This window comes from Pelophylax lessonae (assembly GCF_965119305.1).
Source record: "Pelophylax lessonae genome assembly, chromosome: 2".
NCBI lineage: Eukaryota > Metazoa > Chordata > Amphibia > Anura > Ranidae > Pelophylax > Pelophylax lessonae.
The window spans coordinates 560,106,672-560,121,985 of record NC_138769.1 but is presented as its reverse complement, the minus strand read 5'-3'; the positions used below and the strand labels follow the sequence as shown (position 1 = coordinate 560,121,985).

At 47.6% G+C, this 15,314-nt stretch overlaps 1 protein-coding gene across 2 annotated transcripts in view; it reads right to left on the bottom strand.

Annotated features, from left to right (window-relative positions):
- Positions 1-147: 147 nt before the first annotated feature.
- LOC309546288 (inactive dipeptidyl peptidase 10-like) overlaps positions 148-15,314 on the bottom strand; it is a 334,481-nt gene continuing 319,314 nt past the window's right edge. Inside the window, exon 26 of one of the 2 annotated variants that reach the window (XM_082245881.1) lies at positions 148-1,009. In XM_082245881.1, coding sequence (XP_082102007.1) covers positions 887-1,009 — 123 coding nt within the window. In that variant the 3' untranslated portion in view covers positions 148-886. The remainder of the gene's footprint in view (positions 1,010-15,314) is intronic. The other variant, XM_082245882.1, reaches the window with a different exon arrangement.

The window sequence follows — 15,314 nt, the reverse complement described above, 5'->3', positions numbered from 1 at the left end:
CCTCAAACTACGTCCCTTCAGCTGTTGCGGAGCTTCACATCCCATGAAGCATTATAAAACACTGACATTCACAGATATGACCAGGCATGATGGGAATTGTAGTTCCTGAACAACTGGAGGGCCATAGTTTGAAGACCCCTGGTCTAGGTCAACAAGATTTCTAAATACAACCTTGCTACTAGGTGCATTTAAAACACCTGCGGGTATGCAAACTTATCAGAAACGGCCAGAATGTCTGCTATCTTGTACAGAGTGAATTTCAACACTATTAGACAATTTATAAAGATAAAGAATAAGCTACTGCAATGCTTCAACATCTGCCATATCATTGAATTTAGTGTTCTATTGCCCTCTAGTGGTGGATATTGGTTCAAACGATTGGTAGTACAAGGTTTCAAAGTTTTCACAGCACATATAAACTGGAGGAGAGAATGGTGGCAGTGCGGATAATCAACAATCTAAAAAATTCAGTCTGAAAAAAAGACATTAAAAGTGCTTTTAAATCCAAGTGTGACAAGAAGGATGGTGATTTTCTTAGTATGCTACATACAATTGCTGATATCTAGCACCTTATTTTTCTTACTGTAGCAGTCAGAGGTAAATTTACGCAGATATGGCATATTCATTCTTTAATTTCTGGACTGCCAAAGCCTTCATAGCAACAATGTTTCTGGAACCGACTGTTAGGATGCATGCCATGCCCAGACAGAATTATGGTCAACTTGTCATCATGACACATACTGTATGACTGGCTTGTAGTAGCTCCCAATACTTGTAGATTGATGGAAGCTTTGTGTGTGAATAGCCAAATACATCCATGAACAGGTATGTCTATGGCAAAACCATCACATTTTGTGCTCTCATTGAGGTTGCCAAGGAACCTCCGTCACAGGCCTCTCTGTCTGGTACCACCGCTCTGAAGACAGCTCTGCAGATAGGTAACCACAGACTGATGGAGGTTCTGCTGGCTACCCTTTGACAGGAAGAAATGGTCCTCATCAGGATAAATCTACAAGGCAAAACAGAGTCATATTCAATTCAGTTAACTTCATGGAAATGGACATCAATATAATAACTACACTAATTTGTTTTCACTTTTTTTTTTTTAACAAAATGTTCATCTCCATCTACCTTTAATATTCTTCCACTTGTTGCTTATTTTGGGTTGAGAGACTAATACCACTGACAGAAAGTGCCGGTTCACACTGATCCGACTTGGACCGCGACTTGTCAGGCTGACAAGTCGCGGTCCGTCGCGCTCCTATTGTTCGGTACAGGAACCGTTCTAATAGGAGCGACACAAGTCGCTCCGACTTAGAAAAAGGGTCCTGTACTACTTTGGGGCGACCTGGAATGACTTGCATAGACATTAATTTTATGAAGTTCGTGCAAGTCGTGCCGAAGTCGCGGTGCACGCAACTTCACAGGTCGCCCCCGAAGTCGTGCCGCTGCAGTGTGAAGCGGCACACTTCAGTGTTACACTTGGCTTAGTTTAAACACCCTCCTCCATAATCTACAATGTGTTTTTTATTTATATCCTTTTTTTTTTAACTTTTCTGTTTCGGGCCCACACCTCCATCTCCATTCTCACCTAAGAGATAATGACATAGTCACTGCTTATATTCCAGGAAGTATCATCTGGATTGCAGCAGAGAAGCTGGCAAACATCATGAGGAGGTCAGCTGTCAGAACCGTGGGGAGACAGCTGGCTTTCAGAAGCAGGCTGTGAACAAGGAGCAGTGGATCCCAGCAGACCAACTCTGGATTTGCCGTGCATGTGATAAAAGATAACCCAGACAACCCAAATGATAAGAGGGTGTTAAAAAATCCAGGGGGCAGGCAGGATGTGGGGATTGCTAATTGAAGATTTTTTTTAACCCGGCTTCCAGGGGGGGCCTAAATGTCTTACAATTTATGAACATGAAAGGTGAACTTGGCCCTTAAAGTAGAACTATAAGCAAAACATTTTTTTTCATTTTGGATAGAGGCATAGAGCAAGGGAGGGCTTATAAGCCCTGTCAAATTTTTTTTTTGTCATCTCTGGCCCCTTGCAGAGATTTCCCTTTACTTCCTGTCCCATAGCCAAACAGGAAATGGGAGGAAATCCCTGCAAATTAAGGGACCCCCCCCCCCCCCCCCAGGTCACCAGAACTGGTGCCCTCGTTGGAAGATTTCCCCTTTATTACTTTTCTAGGGACAACCCACATTTTGGGATTTTATTTTACTTTTACTTTCAATGATAATGGTAAATAGGACAAATAGAGAGAGTGAATCACAGACAGCAATAAATATTGACGTGTTTTAATCCCTCTCCACTCTATCCAAAGTTAAAAAAAAAAAGATTTTGCCTTCAGTTATATTTTAGGCCTCATGCCTACTGGGCATTTTACAGCTGCTGTTTTTGGTGCCAGATGTTTTTATTAACTGCCTCCATACTACCCTGCATGTTATCCAATGTGTTCATGCATACATAGGCTGATTGCAGCTTTTTTTAGCAGAAGAGTTTAGTGGCAGATAAAAAACCCCTCTGCCAGCACATTTTGGAGCAGCAGCATTTTGGCAGAAAAAAAACGCTGACAGCTCATATATATATATATATATATATATATTGTGACAGGAAGTCAGGTAAATCTGGGAATGTAGTCACTGAGAGGAGACACATTCCCACCTGCTTTGAAAAGTTCACTGATACTATAGGGTGTTGGCTGCAAAAAGAGCCAGCAGGAAGTTGAAAACCATTCAGCTGTTCAGAATGAGGAGATCAAGGCCTCTATAATTTGTCCAGAGAAAATCTATTGAGTGCTGCCTCCTGTCGCCGTGTGGGCTGGGAGAGGAAGGCAGACATACGTGTACCTCCCGACGCCGTGTGGGCATGGGAGAAGGACTGCTGCCTCCAGAAGCTGTGTCCTGAAGCCATGTGGGCTGGGAGCAGGAGGACAGTCAGCGTGTGCCTCCCGACAGGATGTGTGGGCCTGGGAGAAGACCCCCCGGAGTGATGTGTGCCCGGGACGGTAACCAAGGGTGAATACGTCTCAAAGGTGAGAAGACGAACTGTTGATGTGAAAGAAACAAAGGACTGTGTTGCCCTGTGAAGCTATTATAAAAGGACTATTGAGTGTCCGCTGTAGGACAAGGAAGTCTGCCCGACGGTAGGTTGGAGACAGACACTTAGGCAGGTTCCAGTTGTGAGAAGGTAGCCGCCCACAGAGGCAAGGATTTATTTTCTGTTTTATTTTATTTTGGATGTTTTGCTGCATACAGCCTGGTGAAGAAAACACCATTTAATAAACCACACTGTTTGTTTGCAAGCACTTGTCGGCTACCTCTCTGGGAAAACGCACCCCCCAAGGGGTCATCCACACCCGCCACCGAGCTAATCCCTTACATATGGTGGAGGTATGCAGTGGGCATAAGCAGAGATCCCTGCAAGGAAGTGCAAATGTTTGATGAACTTTATCTGGTGCATGAGATTGCACAATCTATGTGTGCAGGAGAGAAGATCCTGACAGAAAAAAAAAAAGTGTTTTAAAGAGACAGCGGTCTCAAAATTATTTGATGAACTTTGTTGTGTCTGGTGCAAGTGACTGCACAAACTGTGTGCGCAGGAAAAGAGATCTTGCAAGAGAGAGAACAACTACATGTGTTAAAGAGACAGTGGTCTGAAAATTGTTTGCTGGACTGTGAAAAATTTGTTTGTGGAGTTATTGAAGATGGGGCGATCCAAACGCCTGAAAAATGCAAAGATAGATGAAATGAGAGACCGAATTCTATGGATGGAGGGGATGCTACCATTTGAACCAGCCCCATCCATGCCTGAACGGAATCGGCTAAAGAGAAAAGTTGTTGTCCCTAGCAACACTGGGGCAAATGAAACTGCTTTGGAGACGCAGGGTTCTCAGATGAAAAGTAAACCCAAAATGGGGGAGATGCTGAAACAACGGAGCTTTGCAGCTCAACAAAAGGATCACCAAGAGAGCATGGCAGGCTGGAAACAGAGACGCCAGCAGCCAATGGAGGCCATCGGTTTGGAAGAAACCGAGTATGTGTGCAGGGCTGAGTTGGATGCCTTGCAACGGAAAATGGAAGAAAAGGAACAAGCCTTGGAATTGCTTAAGATGGAGCATAGAAACTTGCAGGAAACGAATGAACTACTCAAGTCTCATGTGTCACAGTGGGAAGAAACCACTGCTCTTCTTTTGGTCGAGTTGCAAAAATGTCAAGACACTATAAAGGAGAAAGATACCATCCTCATGGAAAAGGAAATTGAAATTCAGACTTTGCAGAAGCAAAGTATGTGTGAAATGTTGGAGTTGCGTAATCAGCTGGAAAAAAGTCTTCAGTCTTTGGGAGCTACAAAAATAGACCTGCAGGAGTCGCAGGAACAGAATGTCGCTCTGAAAACGACATTGTCTCTCAGCGACAACAAGAAAAGTGAAAGAGAGGCTAAATTACTGAGTACTGTGTATGAGCTCACTACTTTGAGCAATGTGGTAGATGAATGGCGTGCGGACTGTGAAAGTTGGAAAGGGGAAGCCCAACGTGTCCAGCAGCAGTTAAAGGAGAAAGAAGCCTGTGTGGCAGAATTACATTCTTATTCCCAGATGCTAGCCAATGAGGTGAAGGCTCTTATGCAGGGAAAAGGAGATTCTGAACACAAGAGAAAAAAAGTAGAGGCACAGCTTCTGGAATCGCAAGTCAAGGTGTCAGAAGGTGACCGAGTGTGTGCTAAGCTGTCAGAGAAGGCAACCCGATTGCAGGTTGAGTTGGACAGTGTCACAAATCAGCTTTCTCAAGCAGACAGCAAATCTAGAGAAATTGCGGAAGATTTTTCTATCTTGGAATCGCAGCTGCAAGACACGCAGGAACTCTTACAGGAAGAGAGGTGTCAAAGGCTGAGTTTTAGCACAAAGCTCAAACAAATGGAAGATGAGAAAAATGGCTTCCTGGAACAATTAAAAGAGGAGGCGGAAGCAAAGAAAAACCTATCAGAGCAAGTCGCAACATTGCAAGCTCAGATAGCGGATATGAAAAAACGCATGGAAGAAAGCGTTGCTTCATTACAGTGTGTTGAAGATGTGAAAAAGAAGTTTGATCAGATGCTTGGTGAAGAGAAGACTGTGTCTGCAAAATATGCAGAAGAACGCGCCCGTGCAGAAACGGAGGTGCGTGATAACGAGAGCAAAGCCCTGTTCTTGGCTCGCTCTTTGGAGGAAGCTCTAGAGTGTAAGGCTGAACTAGAAAGTGTTAACAAACAGCTGCGTACAAAAATGGAAGAATTGGTCAGCTCCAAGGATGATGTTGTGAAAAGCGTTCAGGAGCTAGAAAAGTCTAAGCGAGCCTTAGAACAGCAAGTAGAAGAGATGAAGATTCCGTTGCAGGAACTGGAAGAGGAATTCCAGGCAACAGAGGATCTGTCCCAAAGAGGGGATAGTGTGCCTGATGCAGTTTTTAAAAGGATCAGTGTTTTGGGGTCTGTCCTGAGTGAGCCTCAGAAATGTGACGACATGTGGCTTGAATCACCCCTTTGGAATAAACCGTTCCTTCAAAAACTTCAAGCATTGGAAAATGTATCATTAGAGCTTCAGCACACAAAGGAGCTGAGTAAGAAATGTGGTGATTTCTCAGTTCAGGCTGAAAACCTAGTGGAGAAAACTAAGGCTGTTGGTGAAAACGTGAAGCAAATGAATAAGTGCCTTTCAGGGAGTGTTTCCAAAATGGAACTGGTGAAAGACGGGTGGCAGAAGTTTGATCGTGATCTTGAGATGCATTCCATGTGGAATTCAGATAGAGAAAAAGAACTAGGTGACCTTGAGCGGTCAAATAGTTCAGCAGAAAGTGCATTGAAGAAACCTGTAAAAGAATGTGTTGCAGTTCCATGCTTCTTCACTGATGCAGAGAGGAGGTCTATAATGGATACCACCCAGATCGCTGGGTTCAACTGTGTTGTTGCCTTTGACCCCTATGTTGGTGGAAGGAAAGTTGATGATGTTCTGGTTGGCTTCTTCTGTGAAGAGTTTGGCAAGAAATATAAACTGAATATCAAATCAAATAGTAGGCCTTTACTGCGACTCGCTCAGGAGGGCGAAAAGTTTAAGAAGTTGATGAGTGCAAATGCTTCAGATCTGCCTATGAATATGAAATGTTTGAATGATATTGATATCTCTGGGAAAAGGAACAGGGGTCACTTTGAAGAAATGTGTGACAGCCTGTTGTCTCAATTGGAAAATCCTCTGCACAGCATCTTAGAGCAAGCAAAGCTCAAGAAGGAAGATCATTCCCTTTTACAACAAAAAGTCAATGATTGTGTACAGCTGTATGGAGAGGCAACTCAAGTCACAGAGGGATGTCAAGAGTCCCTACTTGGAACAAAGCTTAGTGAAGCAAAGGTTCTCAAAGTTTTGTGGAAAACATTTATGGATTGCAGAGAGAGGCGTCTTAAGAATGTTGAAGACATTAAGACTAGCCCAATTGAGTTGCCTATGGATCACGGTCCTCCGTGGTGGATTGGACAGACGGTTATGAGGGACAAGCTGTCTGACATTTATGAGAAAGCTGTCAATGAAGATGACAGAAACGAGAAGGAGCAAAATTATGCCAAAAATGCAGTTGAAGAATGTGTATATGAGATGAGAGACAAACTGTGTGGCATTTATGAGAAATCTGTCAGTGAAGATGACAGAAACAGTTTCATCCGGAAGCTTGAGGATAATAGGAGGCTTATCAGTGAGTCAGCAGTGCCTGACACATGCGTGCCTGGAAATATGTGTCCCAACCCTAGGGTTGAAACAAGAGGGGGGGGTATGTGACAGGAAGTCAGGTAAATCTGGGAATGTAGTCACTGAGAGGAGACACATTCCCACCTGCTTTGAAAAGTTCACTGATACTATAGGGTGTTGGCTGCAAAAAGAGCCAGCAGGAAGTTGAAAACCATTCAGCTGTTCAGAATGAGGAGATCAAGGCCTCTATAATTTGTCCAGAGAAAATCTATTGAGTGCTGCCTCCTGTCGCCGTGTGGGCTGGGAGAGGAAGGCAGACATACGTGTACCTCCCGACGCCGTGTGGGCATGGGAGAAGGACTGCTGCCTCCAGAAGCTGTGTCCTGAAGCCATGTGGGCTGGGAGCAGGAGGACAGTCAGCGTGTGCCTCCCGACAGGATGTGTGGGCCTGGGAGAAGACCCCCCAGAGTGATGTGTGCCCGGGACGGTAACCAAGGGTGAATACGTCTCAAAGGTGAGAAGACGAACTGTTGATGTGAAAGAAACAAAGGACTGTGTTGCCCTGTGAAGCTATTATAAAAGGACTATTGAGTGTCCGCTGTAGGACAAGGAAGTCTGCCCGACGGTAGGTTGGAGACAGACACTTAGGCAGGTTCCAGTTGTGAGAAGGTAGCCGCCCACAGAGGCAAGGATTTATTTTCTGTTTTATTTTATTTTGGATGTTTTGCTGCATACAGCCTGGTGAAGAAAACACCATTTAATAAACCACACTGTTTGTTTGCAAGCACTTGTCGGCTACCTCTCTGGGAAAACGCACCCCCCAAGGGGTCATCCACACCCGCCACCGAGCTAATCCCTTACAATATATATATATATATATATATATATATACTGTATTTTCCGGCGTATAAGACTACTTTTGAACCTCAAAAAAATCACCAAAACATGGGGGGTCGTCTTATACGCCGAGTATAGTATCTCCAAGCAGGGCCGGACTGGGAATAAAATTCAACCCTGGAAAAAATTTCCTACCAACCCCATAGCATTATTATACCGGCCCAACAGCATAACGCCATTATTTTCTTGTTCATAAAAGGGAAAACCATGCATTTTAAAGCAAATTTGAAGAGTGTACTATCATAGATAAGATAGATATAAAAGTATATAGGGCTTTATATATAAACGAGCAAATTCTAGTTAAAAGTGGTAAAAGTGCGGACATGGTAAAGGAGATGTCAGATTCTGTGCGGACATGGTACAGGAGATGTCAGAGGCTGTGTGGACATGGTACAGGAGATGTCAGAGGCTGTGCGGAGTTGGTACAGGAGATGTCAGAGGCTGTGCAGACATGGTACAGGAGATGTCAGAGGCTGTGCGGAGTTGGTACAGGAGATGTCAGAGGCTGTGCAGACATGGTACAGGAGATGTCAGAGGCTGTGCAGACATGGTACAGGAGATGTCTTAGGCTGTGCGTACATGGTACAGGAGATGTCAGGGGCTGTGTAGACATGGTACAGGAGATGTCAGAGGCTGTGCAGACATGGTACAGGAGATGTCTTAGGCTGTGCGGACATGGCACAGGAGATGTCAGAGGCTGTGAGGACATGGTACAGGAGATGTCAGGGGCTGTGTGGACATGGTACAGGAGATGAAAAAATTTCCTACCAACCCCATAGCATTATTATACCGGCCCAACAGCATAACGCCATTATTTTCTTGTTCATAAAAGGGAAAACCATGCATTTTAAAGCAAATTTGAAGAGTGTACTATCATAGATAAGATAGATATAAAAGTATATAGGGCTTTATATATAAACGAGCAAATTCTAGTTAAAAGTGGTAAAAGTGCGGACATGGTAAAGGAGATGTCAGATTCTGTGCGGACATGGTACAGGAGATGTCAGAGGCTGTGTGGACATGGTACAGGAGATGTCAGAGGCTGTGCGGAGTTGGTACAGGAGATGTCAGAGGCTGTGCGGACATGGTACAGGAGATGTCAGAGGCTGTGCGGAGTTGGTACAGGAGATGTCAGAGGCTGTGCAGACATGGTACAGGAGATGTCAGAGGCTGTGCAGACATGGTACAGGAGATGTCTTAGGCTGTGCGGACATGGCACAGGAGATGTCAGAGGCTGTGAGGACATGGTACAGGAGATGTCAGGGGCTGTGTGGACATGGTACAGGAGATGTCAGAGGCTGTGGACATGGTACAGGAGATGTCTTAAGCTGTGCGTACATGGTACAGGAGATGTCAGGGGCTGTGTAGACATGGTACAGGAGATGTCAGAGGCTGTGCAGACATGGTACAGGAGATGTCAGAGGCTGTGTGGACATGGTACAGGAGATGTCAGGGGCTGTGCGGACATGGTACAGGAGATGTCAGAGGCTGTGCGGACATGGTACAGGAGATGTCTTAGGCTGTGCGGACATGGTACAGGAGATGTCAGAGGCTGTGGACATGGTACAGGAGATGTCAGAGGCTGTGCGGACATGGTACAGGACATGTCAGAGGCTGTGCAGACATGGTACAGGAGATGTCAGGGGCTGTGTGGACATGGTACAGGGGATGTCAGGGGCTGCAGAAATGATAAGGGGGGTGGGATGAGTGGCAGCAGGGGTGGTGGTGAGGGGGGTGGAATCAGTGGAAGCGGTGGTGATGGTGAGGAGGGTGGGATAAGTGGCAGCGGTGATGGTCAGGGGGGTGGGATAAGTGGCAGTGGTGATGGTGAGGGGGTGGGATCAGTGGCAGCAGGGGTGGTGGTGAGGGGGGTGGGATCGGTGGCAGCAGGGGTGGTGGTGAGGAGGTGGCAGCGGTGGTGGTGATGAGGGGGGTGGCGATGAGGGGGGTGGCAGCGGTGGTGGTGATGAGGGGGGTGGGATCAGTGGCAGCGGTGGTGGTGAGGGGGGTGGGATCAGTGGCAGCAGGGGTGGTGGTGAGGGGGGTGGGATCGCTGGCAGCGGTGGTGAGGGGGGTGGGATCGGTGGCAGCAGTGGTGGTGACGAGGGGGGTGGGATCGGTGGCAGCGGTGGTGTTGACGAGGGGGGTGGGATCGGTGGCAGCGGTGGTGGTGGTGAGGGGGGTGGGATCGGTGGCAGCGGTGGTGGTGAGGGGGGTGGGATCGGTGGCAGCGGTGGTGGTGACGAGGGGGGTGGAATCAGTGGAAGCGGTGGTGATGGTGAGGAGGGTGGGATAAGTGGCAGCGGTGATGGTCAGGGGGGTGGGATAAGTGGCAGTGGTGATGGTGAGGGGGGTGGGATCAGTGGCAGCAGGGGTGGTGGTGAGGGGGGTGGGATCAGTGGCAGCAGGGGTGGTGGTGAGGAGGTGGCAGCGGTGGTGGTGATGAGGGGGGTGGCGATGAGGGGGGTGGCAGCGGTGGTGGTGATGAGGGGGGTGGGATCAGTGGCAGCGGTGGTGGTGAGGGGGGTGGGATCGGTGGCAGCAGGGGTGGTGGTGAGGGGGGTGGGATCGGTGGCAGCGGTGGTGAGGGGGGTGGGATCGGTGGCAGCAGTGGTGGTGACGAGGGGGATGGGATCGGTGGCAGCGGTGGTGGTGGCGAGGGGGGTGGGATCGGTGGCAGCGGTGGTGGTGAGGGGGGTGGGATCGGTGGCATCGGTGGTGGTGACGAGGGGGGTGGGATCGGTGGCAGCGGTGGTGGTGAGGGGGGTGGGATCTGTGGCAGCGGTGGTGTTGACGAGGGGGGTGGGATCGGTGGCAGCGGTGGTGGTGGTGAGGGGGGTGGGATCGGTGGCAGCAGTGGAGGGAGTTGGATCGGTGGCAGCGGTGGTGGTGGTGAGGGGGTGGGATCGGTGGCAGCGGTGGGGGGGTGGGATCGGTGGCAGCGGTGGTAGTGGTGGGGGGGTGGGATCGGTGGCGGCGGTGGGATCGGTGGCAGCGGTGGTGGTGGTGAGGGGGGTGGGATCGGTGGCAGTGGTGGCAGTGGTGGTGAGGGGGATGGGATCGGTGGCAGTGGTGAGGGGGATGGGATCAGTGGCAGGGGTGGTGGTGGGGGGGTGTTATCAGTGGCAGGGGTGGTGGGGGTGGTGAGATCAGCAGGGGCCAGGGGGCAGTGGTGGTCTGGTGGAGGTCAGAGGATGGGACCAATAATTGCACTGCTGCTGATTTTTATTACTAATAACTTGGTCAGTCGATTCATTCATTCAGTCGATCATGCTGCTTGCGTCTGTGTACTGACAGTACTGAATGTGGTGTGGGACTCTAGGCGCCGTGACCGTCCGTCTTGCTGAGTCACATGATCCACCACCGGCGCCGTGCAGCCGCTCCCGCCAGATGTGATGTCATGCCGCTCATATCGGCTGACGTCACGTAGGAAAGACTTCACCGGGGCTGCAACGGCCATCACAGCGGCCGCGGCGCGGTCCCAATAGCAGCCGCGTCTTAAAGCGGCCCCACCAATCTTAAAGCGGCCCCAATCTTAAAGCGGCCCACCAGGAAATATCCAGGTATCCCGATAGGCCAGTCCGGCCCTGTCTCCAAGGTAACCTAAGTATAAGTATTACCGGTAGATCTCTCAAGGCTGTGTGGGAATCCCGTACCGGTATACCGTATGTACCGTAGCTTCGGCTACATACAGTGTACCGCACTGAGCCATGTAGAGAGCGATGTATTCTATTATTGAATGCAAAGCCTGCTCGGATTGGTGGAGTAACATCAGCCCGCCTCTCTGACTCTGCCAATCCGAGCAGGCTTTGCATTCAATAATAGAATACATCGCTCACTGTGATTGGCTCAGTGCGGTATACTGTATGTAGCCAAAGCTACATACAGTATACCGGTACAGGATTCCCACACAGCCAGCGTCTTGAGATTACATCTACTGGTAATACTTATACTTAGGGTACCTTGGAGATATTATGAGAGATTACATGTATTACAGTACTTGGGGTACCTTGGAGAGCTATGAGAAATCTGATGTTTTTCAATGGTGTTGCCTTGCTTCGGAAGGGGGGTAGTCTTATACGGCGGGTATAGCCCAAAACCTATGTTTTAACTTGAAAATTAGGGGGGTCGTCTTATACACCGGAAAATACGGTATATATATATATATATATATATATATGTGATCCGGCTCTTCTGGTTAGGGCGAGCACATGTGTGCTGCCGGTGGCTCACTTCCACTGTGATCACACTCGATGTCCGCCGACACCTGCACACAGCCAGAACTGCCATCTGCCTATGAAAACAAGGCAGATTGCCGTTCTGTCAGTAGAGAAGGCATTGATCCTGTGTTCAAAATCACTAGCTAGGCACACAGGTAACCCCTTGATCGCCCCTGATGCTAAACCCTTCCCAGTCAGTGTTTTTAGTACAGTGACAGTGGAAAAAGTGTCACTTGTTCCAAAAAACTGTCAAATGTGTGTGTGTGTGTGTGTGTGTGTGTGTGTGTGTGGGGGGGGGTTATCTGTGGGCCCCCTTGTTAAATGGGGCCTCATGATTTCGATAAGCCCCCTGCCTTCAGACCCCCAGAGCCCCCCCCTTCCCCAAAGCACCCCCCCCATGTTAAGGGCATGTGGCCTGGCTCGCTAGTCCCCCTTCCCTGGCCTGCCAGACTGCATGCTTGCATAAAGGGTCTGGTATGGATCTTGGGGGGGGATACCACGCTGTTTTTAAAAAAAAACTTTCCATGGAGTTCCCCTAAAATCCATACCAGACCCGAAGGGCCTGGTATGGATTGGGGAGATGGGACCCCCACACTGTTTTTTCTTCACAATGTTTTATTGCTGGCAACTGTTTTCTTTACATTTAGCAGTCAGCGGGCAACCCCGCTGACAGCAGATGACTCATTCATTGTTAAGGATACAGCAGCGGGCTTCTCAGCCCGCTCCTTAACAACCAGCTATTCACTGGTTGTTAAGGACGCCGGCAGCCCCACTCCTTAACGCAACTAAACGTAGCTTACACATTGTGCTAAACACTGCTAAATGCTAGCAAAAAAAAACAAAACAGTTTTTAACTTTCTAGTGTGCATGAAGCCTTTAAATGGTAGTAAAGTCTTATTTTAAACTTGTACCTACAGGTAAACCTATAATAAGGCTTACCTGTAGGTACAGTGAATATCTCCTCAACTTGCACTGTTTAGGAGATATTCACACTGCATGCAGCTGGTGACGTCAATGGCACATACGCTCTGAAGGGCGGCATAAGCATGCTGTCCCTTCCGGGTCCGTGCCATGGCTGTGACTCCCCGAGTTATGTCACGTAATGGTTCGGCCAATCAGAAGGCCAGGGGTTGGGCCAATTAGAAGGCTGGAGCACTCAAACCAGGAAGGAGGACTGGGTGAAGATGGAAGTCCTGTCAGCAGTGAAAGAGCGCCGCGGGAGGGCTTCATTCTAAGGTAAGTATTTCATCATGTGCTAGTTTGCAGTAGCACAATATGCCATTGTCTTGCAGGTTTTTTTTTTTTTTTAAAGGTGCGGTTTACTACTGCTTTAAGCTTCCAGCACTGTTGCCACACTAAACTGATATTTTTAAACTAAGAAAATTTTGGAATTTAACATGTCTGTCTGTGTCAAATACAGCAAAGTCAAGGAATATCGAGAATAGCCCTCCATGCTGTTAAATGGAGTAATAATAAAAAGTAACTCCACTTTTATTGAGAAAAAAAAAACAATCCCCTCTCAGTGATCAATGTACATTACAAGAATTTTAATAACCTTTGCTGCAGATTCCTACATGTTTCTGCTCTAAAGAAAAATGATAATGTTGTGCTGAGTATTGAGATATCTAACATGTCACACTTTAAAATTGCGCACAGGCTCGCGGAATGGCGCCAAACTATGGTACTTAAAAATCTCCATAGGCAACGCTTTAAAATTTTTACAGTTTACCAGTTTGGAATTACAGAGGAGGTCTAGTGCTAGAATAATTGCTCTTTACGTGCCTGGATAAAGAGTCTGGTATGGATATATTGCTAATAACGTGCATGGAAAAACCTAGCACGTGTTGTGTGAATACAATTTACATATGCGGGCACAACCCACATATGTGTTCACTTCTGAATGCGACCACAGGTGGATAGGGGAGATCTCTCCTCTACCCTAGAAAGCATGAGATAAAAAAAACACAAAAACATTAATCTCTGCTTTCCAAAAAAAAATAAAAATTGGCAGTGTTTATATCTGTCAGAACGGAAAGTGGCGTAATGACATCACTTTCGGCATCCCAAGACCATAGAGATGGCTGTAACTCTCTGATCCATGGCAGGCTCTATGGTAACCTAGTGGCACTGCCTGATGGGATACTGGGCTCCCTGATTGCAAAGGAGAATCCAGAAAAGGCGTCCCCCCCCCCCCCCCCGCTGCCTGTAAAAGCAATCCAGCAGCTAATCAGCTGCTAGCATGGCTTTTACATGACAGGGAATTACTGGCTGAATAGAAAAAGATACTGAGATGATGCCTGTAGCTGCAAGCATCAAACCGGTACAACTACTGAAAGTCTAGGGCAGTGATGGCGAACCTTGGCACCCCAGATGTTTTGGAACTACATTTCCCATGATGCTCAACTACACTGCAGAGTGCATGAGCATCATGGGAAATGTAGTTCCAAAACATCTGGGGTGCCAAGGTTTGCCATCACTGGTCTAGGGCATCATATGATGTCCTACAGGTGAGTAATGGGCCCATTGTAGCAAAAAAGTATATTGTAATAGCTGCAAGTTATCTGCCAGGGAAGCACACTGTGCGGGAATAAAAAATAATTAACACACATAATCACCTTTATGGCTGCAGCATCACTGTGATGCTGCAGCTGTGCCTTGAGCAATCACATGACTCCTGATCAATCAGTTCTTGACTGTCAGTCACCGGCTTTCTGCTCTGGCCTTCCAGTGCTCACTGGAGCCCCAGGCAGCTGAGAGAATGGGAGCTGCTGGTTCAGGCTGTCAGCAGTACACTGCTAGGCTGGGCCAGCTGCCAATCAGGCATCCGAGTGGATCCTGACATTATTGTTGGGATCCTTCCAGTGTCTGGACTGGAACTGTGACATTAGCTGACAGTGATTTTGGGTCACAGGTGTGCAAAAGTAAGTGCACTCCTGTGACCCAGAAGAAAACATGACCAACAAAGCTACTTCTCTTTTAATGTATGTTTAAACACAAGAACAAAGTTGTGGTACACTATATTGGTAAAAGTATTGTGGCAGTTTCTTGCCAGAGAAAAAGAGGAAGCTGGTTGCTTCATAGAGCAGCTTCAAGCAGGGCCCCAACTTTAGGGTATGTTTACAGTGGTGCTGTGGCGCTTTAACAGTATGGACCTGTAATAAACATTTTAAAACCATAGTTATCAGTACTTTTCTAGAGGGTATGTGTGTAAAATCAATCTAAAAAAGTCTTAATTTACACTATATCACCAAAAGTATTGGGACCCCTGCCTTTACACGCACATTAACTTTAATGGCATCCCAGTCTTAGTCTGTAGGGTTCAATATTAAGTTGGCCCACCCTTTGCAGCTATAACAGTTTCAACTCTTCTGGGAAGGCTGTCCACAAGGTTTAGGAGTGTGTCTATGGGAATGTTTCACCATTCTTCCAGAAGAAAATTTGTGAGGTCAGGCACTGATGTTGGAGAGAAGGCCTGGCTCCC